The 522-nt window shown below is 41.8% G+C and overlaps 1 protein-coding gene across 1 annotated transcript in view; it reads left to right on the top strand.

The window, feature by feature from the left end:
* The window catches only part of LOC119594181 (restin homolog), a gene marked incomplete at its 5' end in the record, with an annotated part of 24,204 nt that overhangs the window by 15,581 nt on the left and 8,101 nt on the right, over nucleotides 1-522 (top strand). The window contains 1 exon segment of the mRNA XM_037943251.1: nucleotides 365-446. Within this exon segment, the coding sequence (XP_037799179.1) occupies nucleotides 365-446 (82 nt within the window).

Here is a 522-nt window from a genome sequence, read left to right on the forward strand (position 1 = left end):
TATGGTGGTAATTAGGTCTGCTTTTCATTATATTTGATGAGATAGTACTTTTTTCTTATATTCTTTTCTGTTATTCGTTGCTCAAATATTGGCGTGGAGGCTTTGTAATTTTGAAATTGCTATTATGATCATTAGCGTGTGCGAGGGTGGGGGAAAATAGGTAAAATACAACCGCGATTTGGAAAATATGATTAAACTGATTCATTCTGTGATCTAATTTGATAATTTCATTTTTGTATATATATTTCATTGATATATCTCTTCGGTGACGCCGTCAAAGGACTGCGACCCACATAGGTAGCATTAAAATAGGCGTTACTACAGCGGCATCACGATAATTGACGTTTTCCTTTTCCCTTTCCAGTACGAACCGTTCTCTGCGCCGCGGCTGAAGGCGGAGGTGGTGAGACTGACGGCGCAGCTCACCGAAGCCAGACTCAACCTTGGTAAGATAACCCGGAGGACGTAGCGGCATCGTGTTGGGTTATGCGACCTGGTTCGATGCTTCTTTGTAATCTGTCT

This window comes from Penaeus monodon, chromosome 33 (assembly GCF_015228065.2).
Source record: "Penaeus monodon isolate SGIC_2016 chromosome 33, NSTDA_Pmon_1, whole genome shotgun sequence".
NCBI lineage: Eukaryota > Metazoa > Arthropoda > Malacostraca > Decapoda > Penaeidae > Penaeus > Penaeus monodon.